This window comes from Acinonyx jubatus, chromosome E1, assembly GCF_027475565.1.
Source record: "Acinonyx jubatus isolate Ajub_Pintada_27869175 chromosome E1, VMU_Ajub_asm_v1.0, whole genome shotgun sequence".
In the NCBI taxonomy this organism is placed as follows: Eukaryota; Metazoa; Chordata; class Mammalia; order Carnivora; family Felidae; genus Acinonyx; species Acinonyx jubatus.
The window spans coordinates 3,946,705-3,970,712 of record NC_069397.1 but is presented as its reverse complement, the minus strand read 5'-3'; the positions used below and the strand labels follow the sequence as shown (position 1 = coordinate 3,970,712).

The 24,008-nt window shown below is 49.0% G+C and overlaps 2 protein-coding genes across 8 annotated transcripts in view; both read right to left on the bottom strand.

Annotated features, from left to right (window-relative positions):
* Positions 1-6,144, bottom strand: part of USP43 (ubiquitin specific peptidase 43) — a 63,559-nt gene extending 57,415 nt beyond the window's left edge. The window contains exon 1 of one of the 6 annotated variants that reach the window (XM_053211871.1): positions 5,547-6,144. In XM_053211871.1, the coding sequence (XP_053067846.1) occupies positions 5,547-6,044 (498 nt within the window). In that variant the 5' untranslated portion in view covers positions 6,045-6,144. The remainder of the gene's footprint in view (positions 1-5,546) is intronic. The other 5 variants (XM_053211870.1, XM_053211867.1, XM_053211869.1 and 2 more) reach the window with 5 other exon arrangements.
* A 2,250-nt stretch (positions 6,145-8,394) lies between these two features.
* CFAP52 (cilia and flagella associated protein 52) overlaps positions 8,395-24,008 on the bottom strand; it is a 44,257-nt gene continuing 28,643 nt past the window's right edge. For both annotated transcript variants that reach the window (XM_053211776.1, XM_027047703.2), the window contains exons 9-14: positions 21,465-21,613; positions 18,920-19,065; positions 16,146-16,297; positions 13,522-13,624; positions 10,318-10,429; positions 8,395-8,812 (exon numbers count right to left, since the gene is read on the bottom strand). In XM_053211776.1, the coding sequence (XP_053067751.1) occupies positions 8,637-8,812; positions 10,318-10,429; positions 13,522-13,624; positions 16,146-16,297; positions 18,920-19,065; positions 21,465-21,613 (838 nt within the window). In that variant the 3' untranslated portion in view covers positions 8,395-8,636. The remainder of the gene's footprint in view (positions 8,813-10,317; positions 10,430-13,521; positions 13,625-16,145; positions 16,298-18,919; positions 19,066-21,464; positions 21,614-24,008) is intronic.

Genomic DNA, 24,008 nt, shown 5'->3' with positions numbered 1-24,008 from the left:
GCATGTATAAAGGTTGAGGAACTCGCAGAAACAAGTAAAAAGAGCACTGAAACCCGGGCAGAATGGACAGACAACCAACATGAACAGGTAGTTCCAAGAGCCTCCTTACAACTAGTAAAGAACCATAAAAATCCTGTGCCTTACACTTAAAGAAATAAAAAGAAAACGAGATGCTATTTCTTTTTGTGCAATAAATAAAAGAGAAAATAAAGTATCTTTTTTTTTTAATGTTTATTTATTTTTGAGAGAGAAAGACGAGTGTGAGTGGGGAGGGGCAGAGAGAGAGGGAGACACAGAATCCGAAGCAGGCTCCGGGCTCCGAGCTGACAGCACAGAGCCGGATGTGGGGCTCGAACCCACCGACCGTGAGATCATGACCTGAGCCGAAGTTAGATGCTAAACCAACTGAGCCGCCCAGGCGCCCCTAAGTGTCTGACTCTTGATTTCAGCTCAGGTCATGATCTCACGGTTCGTGAGTTCGAGCCCTGCATGAGCTCTGCGCTGACAGCTCGGAGCCTGGAGCCTGTTTCCGATTCTATGTCTCTCTTTCTGACCCTCCCCCGTTCATGCTCTGTCTCTCTCTCCCTCTCCCTCCCTCTCTCTCTGTCTCAAAATAAACAAACATTATAAAATAAATAGATAGACCACGTGCAACTTGGTGTCATTATTTGGAAAGAAATTTGTCGGTGTGGATGCTACAAATAGCCAAGCCCGATAAAGTCGATTTAAAAAGTAAAAAAAAAAAAAAAAAAAAAAAAAATTAACTGGTGGTGATCATACAGGTGTACCCATGTCAAAACCCATCAAATTCTACCTTGAAAACGGGTGCGTTTTTATCCAGTCATGACACAAAACGTCATCCTACCACGACACGGATGGATCCGGAGGACATCACGCTAAGTGAGATAAGTCAGACGGAGAAGGAGAAATACCAATGCTGTATCTTACATGTGGAATCTAAAGAAGTCAGACCTCCTAAGAGCAGCCAGCAAAGTGGTGGTTTCCAGGGGCTGGGCGGTCAGAGATCGGGGTACATGCTGTCGAACGGTGCAAATGTGCAACTGATAAGGAAGACCTGGAAACGCACTACGGTAGTTAGAGACAACAAAACTGTACAATAAACATTACACTTGCTAAGTGATTGGCTTTTAACTGTCCCCCAGCCTAGAAAAAATGGTCACCCTGTGACGCACCGCACGGATGGTTGCTAATGCTATCCACAGCAGTCATACTGTGACATAGATGTATCAGATCGATCCCTTGATGCCTTAAACTTTACACAGTGTTGTATGTCAGGTATAGCTCAATGTTTTAAAAAGGATGCATTGTGCCGTATATAAATTATACCTCAACCACGTTGATTTAAAAAGGAAAAAAGAAACAGGGGCTCCTGGGTGGCTGGGTCAGTTGAGTGTCTGTTGGCTCAAGTCATGATCTCACAGTTCATGCGACTGAGCCCCACGCTGGGCTCCACATGGAGTCTGCTCGGGATTCTCTCTCCCTCAAAGTAAATAAACTTAAAAAAATCAAAAAACATAAAAATGGGGGCATCTGGGTAGCTCAGTCAGTTAAGCATCCAACTTCGGCTCAGGTCATGACCTCACGGTTCATGGGTTCAAGCCCTGCATCAGGCTCTGTGCTGATGGCTCAGAGCCTGGAGCCTGCTTCGGATTCTGTGTCTCCTTCTCTCTCTGCCCCTCCTCCCTCGTGCTCTCTCTCTCAAAAATAAATAAACATTAAAAAATTTTTTAAAAATACATAAAAATAAAATAGTCAAGTCTTTGGCCATGCAAGTTCACTTCAAGGGATTAAATTCAGGAAATGGTCAGGGCTGGGGACAATGATTTAAGCACAAGAATTTTTGATTACAGTGTGATAACTGGAAACTTGTGCAGCATGTAAATGTCTCTGCAGGGACTGGTTCATTTAATGAAATATAAAATCATTTAAAATTGAGTTTCACCGAATATTGTAATGACCAGGAGAAAGTCTCATGATGATATTTACATGCAAAAGCCGGATACAAAACTAGAATTTCCAACGTGTAAATGCTTGGAAACACATCAGCATTTATGAAGGGTGTCTCTAGCGGGCAGAGTTTCAAACCATTATTTACGCTTCCCAATATTTTATATGATACACACCTTTGATTACATCATTAGAAAAGCAAAGCATCCTAGATAATGCCACGGACAGGATTTGTTTTAATGTACGTATTCATTAGCTGTTAAAATAAAGAGCAGTCCTATTGTCTGTGGGAGGCTGGGTGCCTCGGAGGGCAGGACAGAGGAACACTGTATAACCATCCCATTTTCATGGCTGGGGTTGGGGTTGCTCACTCCAGTATGCCGGTCCCTTCATGACTCCCCCTTTCCTCAAGACCAAACTCCTTGAGAAAACTTTATGTGGCTTGTCCCCAACCCATTCTCCATCCAACATCCTCGGTCTGGGGACACAGGCTTCCATTAATTCACTTAATCTTCCATTCATTCTGCAGAGCCAGCGAGAGGGCCCTCAGCCCCGCCTGCCTTGGCGATTGGCAGGGAATGCACGTCCCCACCCTCCCCTGTCCTTAGTTGACCTCTCCGGATGGTTCCTTCTCCGGGGACACCCCTCCTCCCCGGGTCCCCCCATCAATCACATCTTCCTGCCAGAACCACCACAGCACCCTGTATTTTTATTTTCGGGCACTCATCACCAGCCCTGACCATGTGTCTGTGCGGTTACTTCAAAACATCCGCCTCTCCCGCTGGACAGGGAACTCCTGGGGAGCAGCCCCTAGAGGTCTTGTACTCCTGGCTTCTTGTGCCTTCCATGTTCCTGGGACAGTGCTGGGACACTCCAGACATATGTGTTGGGTGAAGGGATGTTTCCTCATCTGTAAAAATAAGGAGCCCACCTAGATTCTAATCAGCAAGGTTTATTAATAAGTCCAGATACTGGAATCCTCCTCTCCCTTCAAGCCTGGCTACCCCCAAAAGTCCCAGGAAACCTCGGATGACAACACCCTCGTTAACAATTAACAAGGTGACTCCCTTCTAGGCCCCCTACCCCGGGCTCACAGGGAGCTTCTAGGCTTTGGGGATTTGAGAGCAGGAGTGAGATGGGAAATCCTAGTGCATCACTGAGAGTGGTTACTAATTTGGAGGATTTTTCCGAGGTACTCCTGTCTCTGCCACCTGCACAGGAACTGCATGAAAATGTACCCAGCAGGAGAAAAGGTGCATAAACATGACCTCCTCCCTCCTCCAGGTCTCTGTAGGTGAGGAGACAGAATGGTAGGAATGAGGGGTGCCTGGGTGGCTCAGTCGGCTAAGCATCCGACTTCAGCTCAGGTCATGATCTTATGGTTCATGGGTTCGAGCCCCGCGTCGGGCTCTGTGCTGACAGCTCAGAGTCTGGAACCTGCTTTGGATTTTGTCTCTCTCTCTCTCTCAAAAATAAACATTAAAAAAAGAAAAAGAATGATAGAAATGACAGAAGCTTCCCAGGGTCAGGCACGGCCCTAAGCGCTGTACGTGGGACCCAGTGAATCCTTCCAACAACTGATAATAAGGTAGATACCAGCATGATCCCATTTCATAGATGGGCAAAGTGGAGGCAGATTTGCTAACTTGCTCAAAGTCACAAAGCTCCAGAGACCTTGCTCTTAACCACCATACCCTGGAGTAATCCCTGTATCCTAAATTTTGCTTGTTTTCTGTGGTTCCAGTTAACAGGTGGTCAACCTCGTGCAGGAAGCAGATGGTCCGCCGGAGTTGGGTCAAGAGGTCAACTGTGCCGCCGGGCCTATGTCAGTGACCTCACTTCATCTCGTCACGTAGGCACTGCATCATCTCACATCTTGGCAAGGCGGGTGAGTACAGTTTATCATATTTGAGAGACACCACATTCCCATAACTTATTACAGCATATTGTTGTAACTGTTCTATTTTATTAGGACTTATTGTTGTTAATGTCTTACCGTACCTAACATATAAATTAAAGTGCCCTCAGTACGTATGTATAGGAAGAAACATTGTATATGTAGGGTTTGGTACAAATCTGTGGTTGTAAACACACCCTGGGGGTCTTGGGATGTATCCCCAAAGTATTATGGGGGGCGGGGGGGGAATTACTGTACTGCCTCATCATTTCCAACGCGAAGGTTGTCAAAAGGGGATATTAATGACACCCATTTGACCCACTGACACCTGCCCAACAATGCTTCAGTACTGGAAGCTGGAGAGAGGAAGAGGGGAGAGTGGCACCCTGTGGGTCACATGGCAAGGACTGCTTTTTCAGGCTGAAACTCAAGAGCGGTGATGCCTGTGGAATGAACACTGACAGGTTCCCCCTCCCCCAAGAACAATCGCTAGTCTATGGGGAGCTCCAGTTCTCTGCCCAGAGCTGTGGTTTTTTAGCAGGAAGCAAGTCATGTGCATCAATGATCGGGAACTCTACAATCCAGCTGGGATCCCCAACAGCCCGCTTAACCCTGGTGGGGGGGGGGGGGCGAGATGTGATATACGGAACTTCCAAAGCCTCATGACCCTACCGCACAGGGTAAGTAGAACGTGACCCTGGGGCCAGTGAATGCAACCCCAAACCAAGGCATGACGGGCGATTTAACAAGGATGCAACTCCAATATACCGCATCCATTGCCTCCCGGAAGGATGGGGGGCACTCGGTTCCATTGGGTTTAGAATAAAACACAAACAGAGGCCTCTGGGTGGCTTGGTGGGTTCAGCGTCTGGCTTTGGCTCGGGTCCTGATCTCGTGGTTCATCTCATGGTTCATGGGTTCGAGCCCCGCGTCAGGCTCTACACTGACAGCTCAGAGCCTGGAACCTGCTTCGGATTCTGTCTCCCTCTCTCTCTCTCTCTGACCCTCCCCTGCTCACACCCTGTCTCTTTCTATCTCCCCAAAATAAATAAACATCAAAAAAAAATTTTTTTTATAACAAAACCCAAACGCCTTACCATTGCTTCCAAGACCTTAGGTGATCTGACCAACCTCATCCATGCCCCACACTACCCTCCCGGGCTCCGGCCGGTAGTTTTCGTTCCGCGTCCCCGATTCTCAGCTCCTCTGGGTCTGTGGGGCTTGTTCTTGCTGTTTCCTCCACCAGAATTACCCCTAGACCTCGACCCGGCCTCGTCCTGCTCATTGCGATCGCCCCCTCCTTCCTCCGAGGCCCTGGCCTTGGGTGTCAGGCTGCCCACCCCGCCCCGCTGTAGGCTGGAAAGTGTCCGCGGGCCTTCACCACTTCAACAAATGTTGGTTGAGCGCACAAATGCTGAATAGACTCAAATAGACTCAAATCGACTCACCAGCCCCCTCCCACCCCCCCCCCCACCCCCAAAGAAACACCTGGGAGAAATTCCCAGAGAAGACGTTTGCAAGCCGTGGCACAAGTCACCTCGAAACAAAGGCGGTAAGCCGCGCTGCGGGGCTGCGCTGTCACCCCAAGAGGGCCCCCGGAGGACCCTTCCGTGAAGGGGCGCGCGCCTGGGCAGCCAGACGCGGCCGCCGCCCAGCGGCGGGAGGCGGGCGCGCTGCCTACCTTGAACTCGGCGGAAAGTTGGGGCGTGTACTCGCGCGTCCAGAGCGCGCGCACCAGCGCCGCCAGCTGCTCGGTGACCTCGGCGCGGCCCGGCGCCGCCCGGTAGCGCCCCAGCGCCAGGAACTCGGCCAGCAGGTCGGTGTTGCTGAGACACTGCACCACGGCGTTCATGAAACAGGTGTTGCCGTGGTTCTTCAAGCCCTGCGCGCCCGGGGGCCGCGCGCCGTCGCCGGCGGGGGCCTGGGGCTGGGGGCCGGCCGCGCGCCGCTCCCCGGGGCTCCCGCGCGCGGCTGGGGCGGGGCCCGGGGGCGCGAAGCCCCCCTCGCCGTCGCCTTCGCGGGGTCCCGGCCGGGGCCGGGGCGGCGAGGCCCCCGGGCGGGAGCGGCTGCTCAGCGCCAGCAGGAAGCGGCCGAGCAGGCGACGCAGGGAGCGGCGGCGGCGGCGGGGCCGGGGCGCGGGCGGCCCCTCTCCCGCCGCGGCCCCCGCGCTCGGCTCCATGGCTCCCGCCCGCGCGCCCCCTCCCCGGAGCCGAGCCCCTTCCCCTCGGCCGCGAGGCCAACGCGCCGCCGACCCGCCCTGACGGCTCCGGAAAGGCGGCGGGCGCCGGCTACCTGCGGGCCAGGTGTGCCCGGACCGGGCGGGGGCGGAGCCAAGGGCGGGGCCGCCCCGCCCCGCCCCGCGCGGGAATCCGGCCGCCGGGCCCGCCCAGGGCAGCGCCGCCGCCCAGCGAGCGGAGGCGCCGCGCGTCGCCGGCTCCGGGTCCCACCCCCCTCCGCCCCCCGCCCTCACCTCTTGCGAACCGACGCCCCGAATTTCCCTCCCGTTCCCCGCCAGCCTGCAGGCTGTGACAACAGCGGAGGGGCGGTAAGTTCCCCAGCGCCTAGCGCGCGGCGAAGCCCCGGCTGGCCTGAGTTTCTGGAAACTACGTGCGGGTGAAGATGGAAGAACGGGGAGAGGGAGACTCTCCGAAGGGCAGCCTCTTCTGGCGCGCCGGGAGCCGTGACGGGCTGGGGAGTGCACCGCGGGGTGCTCCCACCTGCGGGCGCCACCGCCTCCCGGCCCGTCTGCCCCCTAGGGGAGGCCACCGTGGGACGAGAACCGGGAGCCGCGTGTTGCCCTGTGAAGACCCCACCCGGGACGGTTGTGGTTTGCTTGTTTCAACTACCAGGTCAGAGTCGCTTCCCCAAACCTGGCGAGACCTCCCCCGCCTCGCTTCAGCTGGTGGGGAAGCGGGCGCAGGGAGGTTGACACCCGTCCCGAGGCCGCAAGCCCCGTGGGCGGGGACGCCGGGACTCGACCCGGCTCTGCACCGGCTGGCGCTTTGCAACCTCCGTATTTGCTTATCCAGGAAGTTTTCCGGCTCTCGGGCGCGCCCCCTTGTGCGGCCCCCGGTTCACTCCGAAAGCAAAACTCCTCGCTGAATTGATGCCCAATCAGAGCTGGCTTGGCCTTGACCCGCCCTTGGTTCCCTGGGTGACTCTGGGGGCCTCCGTTCACTTGATCCTGTGACTGTCAGGTTTATAATTAATCGAAGTCTTACAGACGAATTTCTCATCAGTTGCTGGCTCAGAAAGAGATCAGCGGGATGCATTATTACATCGACGCCCTGAAATGTTACTCATTTGATAAAGTGATCATTTATTAAATATCCACCTTGATATGTCAAAGAGGGCCCCAGCAGGTTACCTGGGTTTTTGCCCAGCAGGCAAAAAAAGAAAAAGAAAAAAAGGCTTAGAATAAAACACTGTACTGTGAATTGGAGACTTGAAGTGTTTCTGGAAAAATGCCACGATTTACCCTTTCTGGAAAAAGATACCCGGTTGGATGATTCATATACAAGGTCCTTCCCTTGCCTAGAAAAGCATCTATGAGGGGGTGCCTGGGTGGCTCAGTCGGTTGAGCATCTAACTCCACCTCAGCTCAGGTCATGATCTCAGGGTTCATGAATTTGAGCCCCGCCTAGGGCTCTGTGCTGACAGCTCAGAGCCCAGAGCCTTCTTCAGATTCTGTGTCTCCCTCTCTCTCTGTCCCTCCCCTGCTCATGCTCTGTCTTTCTCTCTCTCTCAAAAGTAAATATTTAAAAAACTATTGGGTGCCTGGGTGGCTCAGTTGGTTGACCGTCCGACTTCGGCTCAGGTCATGATCTCATGATTTGTGAGTTCAAGCCCCACATGGATTGGGCTCTGTGCTGACAGCTCAGAGCCTGGAGCCTGCTTCAGATTCTGTCTCCCTCTCTGCCCCTCCCCCACTCTGTCTCTTCTCTCTCTCTCTCTTTCTCTCAAAAAGAAATAAACATTTAAAAAAATTTGAAAAGCATCTATGAAATTTCACCTTTGATAATCACCCCAAAATCTCCAAGAACACATGGTTTCTTTGGGAAAGCACTGTAATTCATGTTTAACTGTCTACTCTGTCAGGAATTCTGCCTGTGCTTAAACACCTTATTTCACTTAATTCTCAACCTTTTAAGCAGTCTGAAAAGACCAAACAGAGGCTCAGAGAGTTGGAAGGAAGGAGGGAAGGAATGGAAGAAAGGAAAGGAGGGAGGGAGGGAAGGAAGGAAGGGAGAGAAAGAGGGAGGGTAGGAGGAAGGGAGGAAGGAAGGAAGGAAGGAAGAAGGAAGGAAGGAAGGAAGGAAGAAAGGAAGGAAAGAAAAAAATCCTAAAATCCTACTGAAGATCTGGACTCAAACCAAGTCTTGCCCCATTGCAGCTTGACCAATGAAATGCTGATTAAGAAGGTAAGCTGGCCCTCCTAATTTTTAAGAATAACAGCAGTGCTATCTGTGGGCAAATTATGCAGAAGGGCCGTGGGCTTTGCAGTCTTAGAACAGAGATTCTGACAGGAAACCAACAACTGGGCATTTATTCGTCATAAAAAAGAAACTTCTAATGTACAGTCCAGACAACGTATTCTTGAACACATTCCAATTTTAATATGCAATTTAATAAGATAAAATGCATTCTATAAAGAAAAGTTTAAAACTTAAAACATTTTGACTAAAGAACAAAATCACAGACGTGAGAAGTCAGGACCCGTCTTGTAGTTGTGTGAGGTCAACCTTCCAGATCCCGGAAGTCTCGGCAGCTCTCAGGAGGTGAATGGGTACTTCCATCTCAAAACAGCTCCGTCAGCACTTACACTAACAATGTACTGATTTCCTGGACTTATCCGGATGCGGGTGATGTTGCCACTGTGCCCCACCCCAACATGAGTCACCTCACCTCCGTTATAATCCCAAACTTTGACCAAATGGTCATTCCCACCTGGAAAAGACAAACAGATCTATGTCCTGCTGCATGAAAACACGGAGAGGGGCACCTGGGGGGCTCAGTTGGTCCGAGTGTCCGACTTCGGCTCGGGTCATGATCTCACGGTTCGTGGGTCTGAGCCCCACAACAGGCTCTGTGCTGACAGCTCAGAGCCCGGAGCCTACTTCGGATTCTGTGTCTCCCTCTCTCTCTCTCTCTGCCCCTCCCTCACTTGCACGTGCTCTCTTTCTCTCTCTCTCTCTCTCTCTCAAAAATAAAGATTAAAATTAAAAAATAAAAAAATAGGGAGAAACAGCCCTGATTTCAAGTAACTGCCTAATTTTCAACACATTCCCCATGTTCCAATTTCAAGGAAGAAAAAAAGAATCTATATAGTAACTCTTTTCCTTGATTATGAAAGTCTAGGTCTGTTGTAGTAAATCTGGGGGAAAGAAATACAAAGAGGTGACATTCCCCCCTTGTCCCACCACCCAGAAATAATCACTAATAACAACATCTTTGGTTTGGCTTCTTCCAGGCTTTTCTCTGATAAGTACACAGGTTTACAGATACACCCATAGATGTGGTTGGAATCACACCACGTGTGTTTTTATGTTACTTGTTTTTTTTTAATTTTTTTAAAATTTATTTATTATTTTTGAGACAGAGAGAGACAGAGGGAGACACAGAATCGGAAGCGGCTCCAGGCTCTGAGCCATCAGCCCAGAGCCCGACGTGGGGCTCGAACTCACGGACCGCGAGATCGTGTCCTGAGCTGAAGTCGGATGCTTAACTGACTGAGCCACCCAGGCGCCCCTGTTATTTGTTTTTAAAGTGTATTTATTTTGAGAGAGAGAGAGAGAGAGAGAGAGAGAGAATCCCAAGCAGAGCCCGCGTGGGGCTTGAACTCAAGAACCGCGAGATTGTGACCTGAGCTTGAAGTCAGATGCTTAACCCCCTGAGCCACCCAGACCCCCCACACCAGGTGTAATTTTATATCACACTCTAAGTAAATGTGCTCGTGAAATTTTAATTCATTTTGGAGCGTGCATTTGTTAATGTCCTGAAGAATCAGGGCCTGGCAGGAAATGATCACGGATGGTGTTCCAGTAGGCATGTTGTATGGAGGCTGAATGCCTCCCCCGCCCCCGGAAATGCTGGTTTAAAAGCTTGGCAGTTAGGAGACTTCACTAGGAAATTGCAGTGCAAGGCATGCCACATAACCCAGGCCATTTAAAGTCCCGTTTCTGTCATCAATGCCACCACAAAAAAAGGAAGCCATATAAGGTTTAGCCTTTATGTGTGCCCCAAAGGCCCATGGGCAGACATTTCCTCCCCCTGCAGCGTGACTACTGGATCTTTCTCTTCCAGTCGCGCTGGCTGCCGTGTGCGGGCCTGAATCTAACCACGTTGCCCTGCAGACACTTTTGTCTTCACTCCCTGTTGCCTCCCACCTGCCAGTTCTGTATTCCCATTTAAATAAGCAGGGCTCGGCTTTCTGTTCCCATCCCATGACTAACCTGTGACAAAGTGCACTCCTTCCGTGGTGATATCCATTCCGTTGATTGACCCGGACAAGGAACCTTCCAACTCTCTGATCACTGACCCATCAAATACTTCCCAGTAAGCAATCTGGAATTCAGAAAAAAAGCAGCATTAGGCAGGACTCAGCTCGGTGGAAGCATCCGTGTGCGTGCTAAGAAAAAGATGAGAAAAAGACGATTCTACTTTATATAGAAGGCGGCAAAAATACACCCTGGGATGATGTATCGGCTGAAATTATAAATAGGCTCAAGCAGGGGGTGGAGAAGCCATTTTAGTATTTTCAGCGTTGGTTTTTAAATTTGCATTCTATTTAGAGGGATGTGGATCTGCCAGGAGGCCCGGATTGTGACAGAAAGTGCTTTTGGTGAGAGTAAGCACTTGGGGGTCCGAAGCATAAGCTGTAAAACAAGGAAGAAAACAGCCATCATGTCCACTCCCCCACTTCGGCTCTTAGAGGAGGACCACACGTCAGGCGTGGTGGAAGGCAGGCCCCCTCTCCAGCTGCTTGGGGAATGAGGGGTCCAGAGAGTTCTGCAGGCACCGGTCCCTGTGGCTGTTCCCCCCCCCCCCCCCCGATTTGCAACTTTCTCTTCTGCCTTGAAACAGTGAAACATCCCACAGGGTGGGGTCCAGAGGCAAACTGGTAATATGATCCCCTCCTGGGGAGGCGAACTAGGTCAGGGGGGTCGGGGGTGGGGGGCTCAAGGGAGAGAGATTTTTCTCTGAATATATTGCTTTTATAGTCTTTGAACTTTGAAACTTGTAAATGTACAACCGATTCAAAAAGAGAATTTCTTTCCGGGCACCTGGATGGCTCCATCGGTTAAGCATCCGACTCTTGATTTCAGCTCAGGTCATGATCTCATGGTTGGTTGTGGGATCGAGACCTGCTTTGGGATCCATCCTGGGCATGGAGACTGCTTAAGATTCTCTCTGTCCCTCAGCCTCTGCCCCTCTCCTGCGTGCTCTCTCTCCCTCTCAAAGAAAGAAAGAAGGAAAGAAAGAAGAAAGAAAGAAAGAAAGAAAGAAAGAAAGAAAGAAAGAAAGAAGGAAAGAAGGAACAAAAGAAAGAAGGAAAGAAAGAAAGAAGAAAGAAGGAAAGAAAGAAGGAAGGAAAGAAGGAAGGAAAGAAAGAAGGAAAGAAAGAAGGAAAGAAAGACAGAAGGAAAGAAGGAAAGAAGGAAAGAAAGAAAGAAAGAAAGAAAGAAAGAAAGAAAGAAAGAAAGAAAGGAAAAATTCTTTCTAAACAAAGCACTTGACCAGGATTTAGGAGTGTGAACCTAGACATGCATTTCACCTCTTTCACTTGTCTCGTGTTGACAGAAATTTGCTATATTCTAGTCATTACTCCAGGAATCTATATTCCTCTGAATTTAGCTAGAAATTGTGTATGCTATTTTAAAAAGGTTTTTTTTTTTGGCTAATTTATTAATTTCTATTGATGCTTGATTGCTTTAACAAAAAGTCATTTTCGTAGGAAAAGCATAAAGGGGTGTAGAAACATGCCCAGATCCTCATTTCTCAGGAATCACATCCACATAGGTAAGTAGCTGGTGTTTGATTATCTGCTCTCTTGGCCAAAGCCAAAGTGGCCCTCTTCCAGGCAGCCTTATGGCACCTCGGGCTTTCTCTCTACCTGGGATGGTCTTCCCTGAGAGCTAAGCATGGTGAGGTCTCAACTCAAATGTCACCTCCTTAAAGGAGGCCTTCGCCGACCATCCTAGCTAAAGCAGCTTCTGTCCACCCAGCCGGGATTCCGTAACCTATTGTTTCCTTTTTATCCCTTTCACCATCTGATGTCATCTTTGTTCACAGATTGCCCACTGTTCATGGACATGTTCGTTTACACGTGTCCTGGCCAATCTATCCCCTCCCGCCCGCCATAGCTGCATAAAATAAAGGTGGCTGGCTCCATGATGGCAGGGACCTTGTCATGTCCCCAGCCCTGATGGCGGTTGTACTGACTTGTGATTTATGCTTGGAATATTCTGGTGAAAATTCCCCAATGAGGACAATAAAGTGTTTCAAGTCTCATAACCTGAACCCTGGAATATGGGAAATATGACAAGAATCTAGAAACTTTCTGAACCATGTATAATAGCATTTATGGTGATGTCATGATTAACTTCCTAATATCCTTCTGCCCCAGTTTCAAGAGGAAGGCTACTTAAATCAGAAGTGAAACACAGGGTTGACGGGGCAGGCAGACATAGCCCAGTTTGGGTGGACAGACACAAAGAAACTAGCAAGGCCAACCTACAGAGACCAGAGTGAGGCAGAGCTCCGGGCCCCCCAAAACATTCTGTCTGCATCAGACAAATCCTGGCCGGCACCGGGTGGCATTTCTTGGATTTTTTATGACACAATGTCTTCAGGACAGTAGTTCCCAATCATCTGGGAACGGGAAAAAGCCCCATTCCTAGATTCTGTCTCTCACGCTGGGGGAGCAGAGAGAGGGAAACACAAAATGTTGTATTTTTCCTACAATATTTATATACTTTTAACTCAACTTTTTCTGTAGCTGGTAAAAAAGATAACTACACAATCTCGTCTTCAATGATCTCAAAGTCATCTCAAAGTCTGAATTAGGCGAACCCAAATCCAGTAATTGAAGGTGCAGTTAGACAAAGACCTGGCTGATCAGACATGGTGGGGGGGGGGGTAGATGACACAACAGCCTTTTGCTTGCTCCAAGAGGAAAGGTTCTCCCCAAAAGAGACACCAGTCTCTACCCAAGGACGTGGACTCCCCAGCTAATGATGACGTAGAGGGGATGAGCAACGAGGAGCTCTATTATCATTCAGTTTGAATGTAGCCCAAGGACAACTGGTTTGGGCAATGCCATCCTGGCCTCAGAAATCCCCTAACAATAATTACCAACGCTTACCGAGTAGCTACCATGTGCCAGGCCCCCTGCTATTGGCCTTACATGGCCTTACATGGCCTTAAAGTCATGCTCACCGCAAGTGTGAACTGAGTGGTGTCATTTCCACACTACAGACAAAGAAGCAAAGGCACCAAGAGCTGATGCGGCATCTCCAAAGTGGTGCCGCTGATCGACAGCAAAACCATGTCTGAACTCGTGGGGCTCGACTCCAGAGCCTGCACCCTCAGCTGCAACACTTCACTGCTTCTCTCACGTGCCAGAAGGACCCCTGACTCTTGTCGGGAGGGCTTACCTTTCTGTCTGTGCCACTGGTGATGATCTGGAACTCTTCGGGGTGGTAACAAACACACTGGAATAAGGTGTTTGCCAGGATCATCTGATTCCTCCGAAGACGCCTGAAAACAATTAGACGCAAAAGCTGTGAAGCTTGACTTTCCCTTCCCTAGAAAATGCATTTACTCTTCAGCCTGGATTTGGCACAAGCTTGGATTGGGTTGGTTTATCTAACCCAGAGATACTTCCTGCTGCTCTGCCTGCTCCACTTTGGAGTCCTCCCAATGCACCTACGAGGCCTCAGAAGATACCGGGCGGGCCCTTTTCCGAAGACAAAGCACAGAACTCCGGGGGAAGCCTCAAGTTCCAATGAGAACAGAAGAGGCTGAATTCGGAGTCAACCTGCTATCTTGCACACAAGCCACCATATTCTTGAGGCCGCCATTTTGAAACCAAGTTTCCCACCACCTGAGTGGCAGCGTGGGGGGCAGCTTTTTCAACACGGATATTCTTGAGCCTTCCCTGTGGGGATTTGGATCTAGCAGGCTGGGAAGAGGCCACAGATGGGCAATTTCCATCAGCGTGCCAGTTGACTGTCATGTGCGAAACAGTTTGGGAGCCACTGCCTGAGACACCGTGCTGACAAACACGTAAATATTGCTTCTCCTTCCCTGGGAGATGGGTGGCCATCTCCCAGGCTGGGCTCTATTGGCTAAAAAGAAATGCACGCCCTGCATAGTTCCTTCTCACTATGGAACTTTTCAAACGTGGTATCTGGGCTGACTGTTTTTTAGAGATTTTGGCACAAATTAACCAAATAGTCCCGCCATACAACAGGAAGGCTTCAGTAATTTGAGGTGGTCACAAACAATCCATGGAAATATGTTTAGACACATCCTCCCTTCTAGTTCTGTATTTTCCCAGTGGGGAGTTCGGGTGTAGGCTAAGAACCCCTGCAAGCGTGGTCCTTGAACCAGGGGCATCCCTAGGGAGCTGGTTAGAAATGCGGGATCTTGGGGTGCCTGGGTGGTTCAGTCGGTTAAATGACCGACTTCAGCTCAGGTCTTGATCTCACGGTTCGTGGGTGTGAGCCCCGCGTTGGGCTCTGTGCTGACAGCTCAGAGCCTGGAGCCTGCTTTGGGTTCTGTGTCTCCCTCTCTCTCTGCCCCTCCCCAGCTTGTTCTCTGTCTCTCCCTCTCTCCAAATAAATAAATAAACTAAAAGAAAAATGCAGAATCTGAGGCATCCCCTCTGGACCTTCTGAATACAAATCTACATTTTCACAAGAGCTCCAGGGGCTTCAAATGCACATCAAAGTGAGGAGACACAAAGGAGACAGAGGTTTTGTTTTTGTTTTTTTTCTTGAAGATTTTTAAAATGTTTATTTATTTTGAAAGAGAGAGAGAGAGTGACAGCATGAGAGGCAGAGAGAGAGGGAGACACAGAACCCAAAGCAGACTCCAGGCTCTGAGCTGTCAGCACAGAGCCCAATGTGGGGCTTGAACCCATAAACCATAACATCATGACCTGAGCTGAAGTCGGACAGCTAACCGACTGAGCCACACAAGCACCCCTGGTTTTTGTTTTTTAATATATGAAACAAAAAGTGTTCTGCCTTTGCCTTAATTCCCACTCTCTTCTCTGCAATCTAGAATGTTCCATATTCTTTTGCAATGTATATATCCATATCTCCATTTAGGTCTCTTTTCTCCCACTTCTGGACTTATTCAAGTCTCTCTAATGCAATCAGATACAGAGGCAAGGCATCTTAGGAGTAGTAGAGGTGTGCTGGGTGAGGGGAGGGTTAGGGGAAGAGGGTCTAATTCTAAATAAAAACACAGGGGCGCCTGGGTGGCTCAGTCGGTTAAGCGTCTGACTTTGGCTCAGGTCACGATCTCCCAGTTCATGAGTTTGGGCCCCGTGTTGGGCTCTGTGCTGACAGCTCGGAGCCTGGAGCCTGCTTTGGAGTCTGTGTCTCCCTCTTTCTCCGACCGTCCCCTGTTCACACTCTCAGGAAATGAATAAACATTTTTTTAAAAATCTAAATAAAAACACACAGCCAAATGCTTATAGTTAAAAAAAAAAAAATCGCCCTTGAAAATCCTTTGCGTGGCTCCAACAGTAAGAGTTCACATGCTTTGGTCTAGTTATCTTGGAGTCGGGTGCTCTTACGGGGGCTGTGACAGGCTCCCAGCATCAAGAGGGCCCTGGGAGCGGGGCTGGCTGAGGGGAGGGGCTAGACTCACACCACCCCCCCTCTTCCACCCCTCATGGCAAGCTCATTCTGGGTTCCACTGCACAGAACAAGAGAAACTGCCTGCATCATTACTTCCTTCTCCCGTTTTGGGGGAGAGGGGATTCTTAGAATTGTATTTGCATACGTTAAATCATGCTTCGCCGTATGTGTCCAGGAAGCTACTTCCCCATGCATGCAGAATCTTCCAACATCCAGCTTGTCCGGGACACTGCACCCTTTCTACCAGCATCTGTAAACCCTCAGCAGGCACAGAGGAAAATGGCTTCAGATGAACATCCCCTTCCTGTTGCCTCAAAGGAGATCTCTACCCTTTGTTCAGATCTTCTCTCGGTGAAATGCTGGAATCACTGGGTTTTGGGTCAGATTGTCCCGCCACAGCTACTTACACAAGGTCCCAAATGATGCAAGTGCCATCCGTGCTGGCTGTGACACACTCCAGGTTGTTGTTCTTCACCCTAATGCAGGACACAGAGGATTTATGCTCCTTCAGGGCCTCCTCCAGCTTCTGGGTCTGGCAGCCTATCTGCCACACCCTCACCTGAAAGCCACAAAGCACAGGCTTTCAACACAAACTTGGGACTTTGGAAGGGATTAAAAACAAACAAACAAGCAAACAAACAAAAACTCCGTGAGCTTTTCCACCTCTGCTGTGCTTGACTTGTTTTCGTAAATTCCCTGCTCTGATCTCAGTTGAGTGGGGTGGGACGGCTGGGGGCAGGAAAGTCCTTCCACGGAGCCAGCAGAACACTACCAACGATCCTACACTTGGATCTACTTTCAAGGCTGAGAAATTTACCAGACACCTGCTGCTACACCAAGTGAAATAACAGGTCTGCTCATTTCTGCTGAGCACCGCTCTCGGATATCTGGTGCCCCCAGGAAATCTCCCGGGGACCCAGAGCCGTATTTAAAGTTCACATCAGCTGCTCAGGGTTAATCATTTCAAATCGATGGGTCTCAGCCTCATCGGAGCCAACACCCACTTTCTACGGCAAATATTTTCCGACCCTCCCCCCCCCCCACTCTACTATCCTGAAGTGAGATTCATAGGTCATAGGTCCTACACACACAATTTCAAAACAGTCCATATGATGCCCTACCTGTAATAAAAAGAATACGTAAGAGGAAAGCTATTGTATGTCCTGTGATAAACATTCTGTCACAACTGTACCAGAAAACACAATAGTGTAGCCGGATGCTTATACTTTCTTACAGTGAGTATGTTGGACTTGTAAAAAAAAAAAAAAAAAAAGAGAGAGAGAGAGAGCAGAGGTTATCTTGGGTAATACGAGACAACACGAGAATAGTAGGTCCTGGTGAACCCCCGACCAGAAACTAGTGTCAGGGTAAGTCATAACAGACTTATTTGTACCTGAAAGAGGAAAATAACCATAAACAAAGCAAGAGAAACATTCTAAGATACTTCCTTAGTAAGGCAGATGAGGAGGCATGAGGTTATCTCAAATGAACTGTGCCATATTCATTTCTCTGGTGTCCAAATAATTGCCCGTATCCTGACACAGGATGAGATAATGATTACTGCCAGAGAAAATGAATCTCTAACTTCGTGATCCCACTACATCAGGAGGCACACATTCGGTCTTTAGCAAGACTAATACTCAAAATTTCCAACTACTATGGTGGGGGCACGAGCCAAACAGCACCCAGGCCTGGAATGTGGGGTGTTCTGAGTATTAGCCCTTTGGTTATGGGATTGCAGGGGGGTTGGGGTATGTTTGGGGCAGGGGAGGAGCTAAGTGGTGGGACTGGGGTCTTTGCAACTCAGCCAAGGCCATTTGCCAGTGAAAATGGAATTATAGGTGCTTGAGAATTTCAGGAACTGCTGAACTCATAGCACTGCACACCCACTGACCAGCAGCCCTGGTCTCCAGCACTTGACAAAGACCTTGGAGACTATGTCTTCTGGAAGGAGGGTCTGTAAGAGCTGAGGAGGGGATGGGAGCCAGGGCTGACATGGTGTTCTGAAAAGATTTCTGAACAGGGCCAAAGGCAATGAACTTGTCATGTGTGATTTCCTCTGGTAGTTCTCCACAGCTCGGGCTCAGGCACCTAGAAGCTGATGGTCTGGCACAAGCCAAGTTTGGGCATCAGCAGGGCAGGTGCCCCCAAAGGCCAAGGTTCAAGCAGGATGCTGATAGTGTCAGCAACAGCGTGGTTGAAGAGATGGGGGAAAGGATCAAAGCCCTTGAGGGACTGGTGGGCAGACAGCTGGGGAGGCTCCAGGGCCAGATGCGTCTATGGAGCACCCGCCCCGTGGCTAGCCCCCACGGAGATGTGCTCGGAATGTAAAATATGCATCAGATTTCGAAGACTTGGTGTAAAATAGTGTGAAACATCTCATTGATTGGAGTATTGTTATCTTCCCTTTACATGTAAGAAACCAAAGCACAGAGAGGTTCAAGAGCACGCCCCAGGTCACACAGCCGGGATGGGGCAGAAGTGAAACACGACTCTCGAACTCAAACGCTCAGCCACAAGTCTGCTTGGCCCAAACTCTGCGAAAGGCCACATCAAGATGCTGTCTCTTTCTTCTCCCTGACAGGTTATTCCTACATTAGCATGAAGAAAGGAAAGGAAATGTCCTATGTTGAGAAAGGAAGGCTTTGGGGGCAGGAGACAAGTTGGGGAGTGGGGAGGGGGCGCACTGAGGTGAACGTGTGGGTGGAAGGTATTTAAGGCTCGTCCAAATGATGGAAGGGAAGGTCAAGTGTACCACCTTTAAAATAACAGTCAAATATCTGGGTAGATGAAAGAAGTGATTCTAAAAATAGCGTCTCCTTAAAAGATAAGATGAAGACAATTTATGTAACTATAGTCTTTGAAGGAAAAGAACAAGTATTCCAAAACTCTGGCCAAACACCAACTTGGATTCGTGGCTTCATGCCATACAGAACGCTTCATGTCTGTATCTTAAATGTTCTTTTGTAACTAAATATAGCTCTCTGTGTGTTTGTATTATTAGAACTTTCGTTTATGATGTATCTGATAGGGTTTCTTCAAAAATCTTAATTTGGTCCTGCCTGACTCCTAGTATAGGTCAAAAAAAAAAAAATCAAGTCCGTGGCCTCTTACAAGGAAGGCTGTTGGTCGGTCTACACCTAGGGCTCCTGTAAAAAGATTCTGCTTTCAAGAACAATACCTCCCCTTCCCCACCGCCGCTGATGACCCTTTTACAGTCACTGGTGGTAGCGATAGCTGTCACTCCGATCCTGTGGGCGTTGTTAATGACATACATCAACCGGCCCGTCTCTGGGGCGAAGGCTCGGATTCTACCGTCGTCCCACGCTGGTGTGGAAGGGGAACAAAAAGCAGGCAGCGTCAGTATACTCCTACTCTCTGTGAAGACTGTAGCTCTCATAATCACAAAGGAGTCAGGACTGGGGAGCAGTGGTGGTGACGGAGGAAAGAGACCAGTCTCCCACAACTCCCTGGAATCATATCCCTCTTTCCCCTGACTCCCCAAACCGGCCACACCTGGCTTGAGGAAATGGCTGGCTTGCCTTAGTTGAATCTGCCTCTAGCGGCACCCCATCCCAGGAGAAAACATTTTTATGGGGGGTGGGGGGCGGAGACAGAGGCCATTTCCCACCTCTCCCAGCTCTCCCGGAGCTGCAAATCTTGTACATTTGATTGGCTAGCTGATACTGCACCTGGGATGGGGAATTTAATATCTCCAAACACATGTTGGCTTCCTACCCTTCCCTCTTTAAACCCGATGCTCCTTCCCCAACTCCTGCCATCTTTCCCATCTCAATAGAAGGTGCCACCATCCATCCAGTTGTTTAAGTCAAGAATTTCAGTCATCCTTGATTCCTCTCTATTCCATCCACCCAACTCCACCCAACGCAACCCAACATCCATCAGCAAGCTCCACCGACTCTAGAGCTAAAAAACATCCTGAATCTGGCCACTTCTCAACCCTTCCGCTGGGCCCACCCTCATCCAAGCCACCAGCATCTCTCTCCCGGGTTGTTGTAACAGCTTCCTCCTTGGCCTCAGACTCTTGCTCCCTTCAAGGAATGACCTATGCAGGGGCCTGGGTGCACTTCTTAAAATCATGTTGACTCCCTGATCAAGAAAGTTCAAAAGGTTTTCTCACTACACTTAACAATTCAACTCCTTTATCCTCCATGGTAACTACTTTCCACTCCCTACCTAGCTCCTCACCTTCTACCTCTCCCTCAACCGTGACCTCCACCCTACCCACTGAGCTCCAGGCACACTGGCTTCTTTCTGTTCCTCAAATACTCTAAGTGATTCCCCCCCTCAGGGCCTCTGCCCCTGCTATTCCCTCTGCCTGGAATGCTCTTCCCCCAGGTCTTCATGCGGCTGGCTCCTTCTCATCAGCCTTAGTGTCACCTCTGGATCTTTGAAATTTTCAATAAAATGTTCGAGGTAAATCCCATTTCAGCAAAGACTTGAGAAGAGAGGGGGTGAAGGGAGTGAGTCACGGGGCCCCCCGGTGAAAGAACAACCCAGGCAGATGGAATGTCCAGAGTGAAGGCCCTGTGCACCGTGTGCCTGAGGGATAGCAAAAAAGCAAGTGTGGCCAGAAGGGGTGAATGGTAAGAGACAGAGTCAGTGTTAAAAAGGTGGAGGTGGGGAAGGAGAGAAGGTCACAGAGGGGCCTTGGAGGCATCTGCAGGGATGTAGGAGTGAACCCTAGAAATGGCACGATGGGACTCACATCTTAAAAAGAATTTACTGGCTTCTGTGTTGACTGCAGACTGGGGGAGAGGGGTGGCGGGGAAGAACAGAGGTCGGGAGCCGTGGAAGAAAGCTGCTCGGATAATCTAGGGGATGGTGGTGGCTGAGACAAGGGAGGAGATGAGAAGTAGTCTGAAGTGAAGGCCATTAGAGGGAAATGCTGTAAGCCAGGAGCTCCCGGTGGTGGCTGCTGTGTGGGAAGACATGCCCGAAGGAGAAGACAATGGAGAGGAAACAGAACCAGGAAAAGAGGGGCTGAGATGGGCTCCTGATATCACCACTTCAACAGCTACTCCTAAAGATACTCTTAACTCTTCCCTGATGTGAACACACGAACGTAACGTTTTGACCACTGGGGAAATTTGCTTAGGATGTGAACCTAAGATGATATTGAGAAATTATTATTTCATGGCAAAATATTATTTTTAGGGATGTACACCAAAGTATTTAGAAGTGGAATATCATGGCGTCCGTGCTTTATGTTAAAATGTTTTGGCGTGGAAGGATCAGCTGAGTGAAAAACGAATTCCCTTTGAGGCATAACACAGTTTAAGTCAGGTTTTTAATCTCTCAAATAACCAAAGGGGTTGTTAACATAGGTGCTCGAGACTCGCCGAGGCCTCAGATCCGTTTGGTAACCGAATTGCCAAATCCCCCTACTGGAGAGAAGGCTGCACGCTATATGCAGACATTTTGGGGGAAGAGAGATTGCTCTTTGGTCATTCTGAGCTCAGAAAGCCTCCCGGCGGGAAGGGAACTCTAAGGAGGGGCTGGATTAGAAGCAAGGAGGGGCGAGCTAGACCACGGGGCGCTGCTCCTGGGTATCCACCCGGAGAAACCGGCCTTGAACGAGAACGCCAACTCCCAAAGCCACAGCCGGCACCCACGCCAAAGCCTGATAAGGACTACATTGCCGGAAATGATGTCAACCGTGCCGGAAGTAATGTCAATGGTGCCGGAAATGACGTCAACGTTACCGGAAATGATGCTCTTGCCGTCTCTCATGAAGTCGATGCCGTGGCAGGTCATGTTGGGCACGGTGATCCGCAGCAGCTCCCGGTTGGATAGCGTGTGCCACACCCTGATGTCTTTCTTGGCACAGGTGGCAAACAGCTCGGCGGTGCCACTGCAAAGGAGCCACGGCGAGAATAAAGACGTGCAGCCATACGCGACGCATGCTGTTTCTTAGACGCATGTTTGACTCACCAATGTATTGCACGAGGATATAGGGAAGGACGCCTTTTAGGCTCCACGTATCTCAAAGTCTGATGGCCTTACAGAAACCTCCTGTAAAATGGCATTCAATGCCCACACATCACCTGTGGGCCATCTTTTGTAGCCCTTTCCCCGGGAGGATGGGTTGGGAGGAAGTCGCCCAAAAGGAAAATGTCAATTTCAAAGTCTTTAAATGTCCTGGTGGACAGGAGATCAAATGGGTCTGTGGAATATTGATATTAAGACAAGCTAAACAAAACTTCTCCTGTAAAGTAGATAATCGTTAACAATTTCAAAGACAAAAATGACACGTGTGCTAGATTGCACGCCTGCAGATAACCTAAAGCATTACTTTGCTTGGTTGTGAGAAAATATGGGGCTCTGGACAAGGACGTGAACCCAGAGCGATTGGTTTGTCCGCATTTTTGTTTTTTAAAGGACAACTTGTAAATATAGTGAAAAACGCCATGATGTCAAAAATTACAGGTTATTCCAATTTGGATCAGAAAAAGAATACTGGGGTAAAGCCCACCTGCTTTATAGATATGAATTTATAGCTACAGCCTCTGTGGGGGCTGAGCTAACTTCTAGATACAAGGGCTTCTCAAGAAATCTCTACATTTCATCAAAGACACATTCAGGAAAAGAGAGTCCCTCTCCCATACACTTTGGAATTAATAAAAAGTGGATCTTTTCTGTATACTTAGCTTTGGGGCTTGGAGAAAAACAATTATGATGTGGGCTAGAAACAATTATAATGGGGGCTAGTTACTTAGAAAGAGCGACTGCTGGAGGGGTGCCTGAGTGGCTCAGTTGGTTAAGCATCTGACTCTTGATTTTGGCTCAGGTCTTGATCCCAGCGTTGTGGGATCAAGCCCCTCATCAAGCCCCGCATTGGGCTCTGCACTGTGTGTGGAGTCTGCTTAAGATTCTCTCTCACTCTTCCTCTGCCCCTCTTCCCCTGCTCGCATGTGCTCTCTCTCTCTCTCTCTCTCAAAACCAAACAAACAAATAAATAATAATAATAAAATAAACTCGAGAGGCTTTATATAGGACACTGCCTTCAGTGAACGACCCCCTCCTGTGAGGAAAGTGAGGTTTTAAAGAGGCATATGGACTCCTTGTGAAAATCGAATATCACAGAATGGGCACGCCTAGAGAATGTTCCAAACTCTTCCTACCCTTGATAGACAGTCTACTTTTTCAGGAGTCTAGTCAAGACATTAGCTCTTCAAGGAGCAGACTGTCCCTAGTTTAGGATCTGAAAGGTTAAGTTCCAGAAAGAAACTGATTGGATCGAGATGGCTTATCAGGCCCGTGTGCCTCCCGTCTAAAAGCCCCTAAAATAAAGACACACATAAAGATGATAGAGAGAGGGGTAGAGGTAGAAGATGCAGAAGTAGATATGGGAAAGCAGGAGATTACCGTCAAATAGGCCAGAAATATTGAGGACAAAGAGAAATCAGCCAGATAGAATCTGCGAAGAAACAGAACTGGAGAGAAATACAGAATATTAAAATCACGAATAGATGGTACTTCTTGTAATGTTGGGAGCAGTGAAGCCACGCTAACCTTCCCACAGACAACAGTTGTGAACACTGGATTGAATTCATGACAACAGGGACCCCGAATCCCAAAGACAATGAAGACATTTGAAAGTAAACAGAAATCAAGGAGTGTTTGCTCTTGTAAAAGGGCAACTGGAAAGGGTTCAGAATCATTACTGTGTTGCTGGCTAATTCGAAGGTTAGCCAGCAGTAGCCACACAGAAAGGGGGCAGAGAAACCGTAGCCTCACCAGCTACAGATATGCAGAGATCAGAGTTAAGGCCTAGAAAATTAAAAGGGGAAATCGTGGCAGCAAGAGACCCACTGGGATAAAACCTAACCTCAGATTATCAACACTGCCCAAATTCCCATCTGATAGCTAAATTCTAGGTGCATGGGAGAACCCCCAAGAGGAAGAAAAAGCAGAGACCAGAAGGAACTCTACTTTTCTTTTTAATTCTATTGATTTTTTTTTTTTTTTAAGGATTCTATTTTTGAAGACAGAGCTATATGGGATCAACCTAGGAGGGGTTTTTTTCTTTTCCCTTTTTTTTTTAATTTAAAAAAAATTTTTTTTTATTTAAAAAAAATTTTTTTTTTTCTTCAATGTTTTTTATTTTTTATTTTTGGGACAGAGAGAGACAGAGCATGAACGGGGGAGGGGCAGAGAGAGAGGGAGACACAGAATCGGAAACAGGCTCCAGGCTCTGAGCCGTCAGCCCAGAGCCCGACGCGGGGCTCGAACTCAGGGACCGCGAG